The sequence below is a fragment of the Penaeus monodon genome, chromosome 2, assembly GCF_015228065.2.
Source record: "Penaeus monodon isolate SGIC_2016 chromosome 2, NSTDA_Pmon_1, whole genome shotgun sequence".
Taxonomy (NCBI): domain Eukaryota; kingdom Metazoa; phylum Arthropoda; class Malacostraca; order Decapoda; family Penaeidae; genus Penaeus; species Penaeus monodon.
In genome coordinates, this window is record NC_051387.1 from 23,860,440 (window position 1) to 23,865,439 (window position 5,000).

Consider the following 5,000-nt stretch of genomic DNA (forward strand, 5'->3'; position numbering starts at 1 on the left):
ATATATATATATATATATATATATATTATATATATATATAGTAAAATGACAGTGTTAAAAATGACTAAATCACATTTTCAGTTGCAGAAAAATATTTTGCCGTGATTGTAAAAAAAAAAAAAAAACTCATGGCTTGTCCATACATACACCATGGCATGTACGTACATGCCCCTGAAAGATAGTCTTGCCATGCCATGGCATGTACGTACATGCCACCCATCGGCAAAGGGTTAAACATCCCTCATCTGGAGCCTCTAAAACAGCAATCACAATGAAGCAAACACAGCAAAACCCAGCTGACCTAGACCCTCCCACAGCAGGAATCCTAAATTGCCAGAGACATTTCATTAGTAGATAGGTAGGTCTCTGGAATAATATATTCAACAACCATGATATTCCATTTTTATGTACTATTCACTTTCAAATGTTTTATACACATTATTCTATCTTAGGAGTTCAATATGAAAAGCTTAACATGTTTCAGTATAGATGTTGTAGTGACACTTCTTTACCTGATTAATAAAGAAAACAATACAGAAATTCCCTGGAATTAAAATATAACAAGTAAATAAATAAAAAAGAAACGGAAAGAGACTTACTGAATCTGGTGACGCTACATCAGTTTTGGGTGGTTCCTTGGTGGGATCATTTTTCTTTTTTGCTGGCATCACTTCGCTGACAGCACTGGCTTGACTATCTTTACCAACCTTTGCTCTTTTCTGTGACTTTTTACTCTCATTCACAACCTCCTGGTCAGAGGTTTGAGGATTCTGGCAAAAAAAGGTCCACTTCTAAAGCATTCTTATATTGTGTTGTCACTAACTTCTTACAGGTTTAAGTGCTTCACATTTATATGCATTCAAGCCAAAGACTTTCAAATAGACATTTATCCATGCATACTTACACTGAAAGATATAAACTAGTTACCTTATGTGGCAAAACGCTCTTAGCAGTTGTTTTCTCTTTTATGGGAGATTTTTCCTTCCTGACTGATGTTTTGCTATCACTTCTGGCTTTCTTCTCTGGGCTGACAAAATCTTTTGCAGACCTTCCAATGGAGTTTTTGCGTTTCACACTTGTGACCTTCTTTTTCTCCTTACCTCCCATCTTTCCTACTAGAGGCATTCCAAATCACTTAAAAGTACCCTATGCACAAAGAAATGGAAGAAAATCCTTAGAGCAACATGAACAAATATGGTAAATGTACTTTTTTATATGACAATGGCATAGATTCCATTGGTTTTCCTTTTCTGAAGGATCCCAGAAAATACACATTTTTTATCATGCACACAGTAGTCACCTATGACATAAATTCTAAAAGGCTAACCTTCTGCATCACCAATTAGATCCAACCTTTTCAAGGAGACACAATAATAGATCAAGAAGTCCCTCACATCAGTATATTTCATAACTACTTAACTGACATATGCTACATACTCAACTAAAAAAATATTCTAAAAAAAGGAACATGCATTATCTATCAACTCTTACTGTCAGGGAGTTTATAGGTAGAAAAGGCCATGAAGAAAGAGGTGTACTGATAGTGAGGGTCCAAACATATTATTAACCAGAAGCACTGGGGATGGCATGTGCCATAATTACAATGTTTTCACAAACAGTAATACACAAACTAATTGATATATCGCAGAAATTAGTTATGCACTTACTGCTGCAGTACTTTATACCACACTGCGTGACTCAGAAAAAATGGGTGGGGTAATGCATTCAAATGCATATTAAAGGTACACTATGCGAGTACACTTAGTTTTTTTCACTCTTAAGCAGTTAATGACATCATCTAGAATGAGAATATATAAATTTGGTTAATCTTTACGGTATGGAATCCTGAGGATAGAGTAAATTGCAGATGATATTCTTGTAGAGGATAGAAAGTTGCAATTAACCAGTACTAGAAATAATCTACGAACACAAATGGTAACAACACAAATAAAGGAAAAGGATAATTTAAAGCACTGATTGCAGCCTGAGCCAACTCGTTGCTCCCGAACTTATTTATCTTGCCCTCATATCGAGGTAAAGACAATGTTTGCCTTGGGGTATTGAGGGTGATGAGTCCCCCATCAACCCTCCCCTTCAGACATGTCTAGTTGCAGCAATAAACATTGTTAAATAAAATTTGTGACATTTGTTACAACCTATTTTCTTTATTTCTCATGTTATAATTTCCCTTAACAGACTTATTCCATGTATCTGTGCTGTAGTTTTTCCTTTTCTTTAAGACAGCATCATTAGATTTCCCTTTCACTTAAAATATAGTGCATATTGATCTCCTATACTTTAACCCAAATTACAATGTTATTTATTGTTATTGTTAGAACTAGTAATAAGAAGCTGTATACTACCTAGAGAGAAAATATTGAGTCTGCTCTTTATACAGCATAAAAATGATAAATATAGAACTTGGAAAATTGTGCATAACAGTATTGTATAGAGGAGGTAAGGAGTCTGGATACTGCACATGAATGTTTATATAGTCCAGGCCCACAAGCCATTCACCCAACACTCAACACTTATGTAAGATTAACACCTGGATTTTGATACCCGGATCCAACAGATTAATGCTGTGAGGCTCATAGGCTGTTGTGTTGTTTATGCTGTATACCATATAATTAATAAAATCACATAGCTTAAACATTTATTTTACAGATTAAAACTTCAAATTCATTTTATACATTTTGCCTCCCCCACAGCTGCCCCCCCCCTTGCCTATAGGATGGGGAGGAGGGTGGGGATGCTGTCTCCATAATAAAAAGACAAATTTCTTACTTTCATTTCCAGAGAAAGTTGTGGGAATATATCTATTTTGCACAGAACTCAAGTTGCTTAGCTAAATGCAAAACTTTTCCTCAGCATAAATAAACAAAATTATTAAAAGGAAAGAACAGATAGTAGTGCATGGTTTACCAACATACAAAAAAATTGTAAAAAATAATAATAATAATAATCTTAAATAGTAGTCATATTTTTTACCAATATTCCGATGGTTGAAGAAAATACATCTCCATTTCTGAGTATTTTCAATGAAAACCATGCATTCATAATCATTTCTGAATTGACCAGTTCATGACAGAGACCAGCTAATAATCTTTAGAAATACATGACTGAATTTCGAGTTTTGGGTGAATGAACAGGTGAGGGTACTTTTTTAATTTCACACAACCATCCAATTTGCATTTAATATTCCCTGTTTCAATTATTCATATTGTAATGCGTGTGATTTAAGGAAAGTATGAATAGCTATTTACAAAGTGATCTAACAATTGTGTATGAAAATAAAACCTTCCTAACTTGTGGGCTTTGCCCCCAGACCTCTACTTTATCAGTGGCTCTGCCCCTGGCCCCACAATCACCTTGGACTTATTCTCTGCACAGCACTTGTTGCAAACTATTTTCTTCATTTCTAATATTATTTGCTTTAGCAGATTATTACATGTATTAGTGATTGTAGTCAATAGATATTCCTCGAAATGCATACCAAAGTCTTACATGCTACCAAACTTTTTAAGGAAATGCCATAAAAGAGAAAAAGTCTTATTTTCATTATAATTTGTTTTACACAGCCATACTTTACAGAACTTTAAAATTAAATTGTAAAACATGATAAGGAAGTATAATAACATAAAAGAAACTATATTTGCATTAACATGTCAACTGAAAACCCAAAAATTTTAATAAGCAAATATTGACAAAGAAGAACTTTGTCTTGGTTCTTCCATTTCATATAGGTTTTATTACACAACTCCACCACTACATCCAACTATATATTGTCCCTTTTAGTCAGTCATTTCTTGGGGTTCTGCCTCCTAAATCCCATTACAAGGAGCCTGCATCCCTCAGCCATTAGCCTCAAAAGCAAAATTTCTACCACATCAGACAGGTATTATAAAGCCAGAATAAGGCCAAGAGATGCATTTTATAAATGATGTAACAACCCGTGGTCTATTATATTGGAATTATTAATCTATCAAGACTAAGATACCATATGAAACCGTAAAATATTCCCTTGCTGGGGAAAATTTAGTAACTGTGATCAAATTTACTACCTTGTTCATTATAAGTTGCAAATGTTCACGTAAGGGTTTCAATGCATAGCTCTGAGGAGATTTATCTAATGATAGAAAGGTTTTATTGTCTGGTGGTGGAAAATGCAACTAATCCAAATTTCATGTTCTAAACCATTTCTTTTCTAAAGAAATTAACTTTTCATAATTTCCTTCTTGACCGTAGGCTTCCTTACACCTACTGGAAAATAGTAATCACTCGAAAACAGATGCTACTTACCTCTTGATTAGATTCGTGTGGACCTTACCTTTGCTCACGCGTTGTGGTGGTAAACATGCGAGCGACGAAGGCGACGGAATCCGGACGCATCCAGAAACGGGACGTTCTTTTAGGAATTTATTAAATTAAGCATTCGCAACTTCATAAATACATATACACATGTATTTATATATATGTAAATACATATCATTATTATTATTATCTTTATCATTACATTCCCCCAAATGACGCCACTAAACAGTATTGTTACTTGTTATTGTTGTTGTTGTTGTTGTTGTTGTTGTTGTTGTTGTTGTTGTTGTTGTTGTTGTTGTTGTTGTTGTTGTTGTTGTTGTTGTTGTTGTTGTTGTTGTTGTTGTCTTCGTTGTTGTCGTTGTTAGTAATAATGTTATTATCATTATTATCATTACATTTATCATTACTATTATGTGGTATTATTATTATTATCACTGTCATTAGTAGTAGTAGTAGTAGTAGTAGTAGTAGTAGTATCATAATCATTATTTTTGTTATCTTTAGCTCTATATCCATCATCTTTGTTACTGCTTTCATTATCATCATTAACATAATATAAACTGCTATACTGGCTGGCTATTAAAGAAATCAACATTTCATGTTATTTCAAATAAGAAATAGAGGGCATTTCGAGGTATAAAATGAGTGAGAGAGAGAGAGAGAGAGAGAGAGAGAGAGAAAGA

General features: G+C 33.9%; 1 protein-coding gene across 1 annotated transcript; it reads right to left on the reverse strand.

Annotated features, from left to right (window-relative positions):
• Positions 1-599: 599 nt before the first annotated feature.
• On the reverse strand, positions 600-4,418 carry LOC119581921 (muscle M-line assembly protein unc-89-like; the record flags this gene model as incomplete). The annotated part of the gene is given in 3 exon segments (XM_037930097.1): positions 600-770; positions 928-1,146; positions 4,331-4,418. Coding segments are annotated over 2 exon segments (369 nt in total), but the record flags the coding sequence as incomplete, so codon positions are not given.
• Positions 4,419-5,000: the final 582 nt, after the last annotated feature.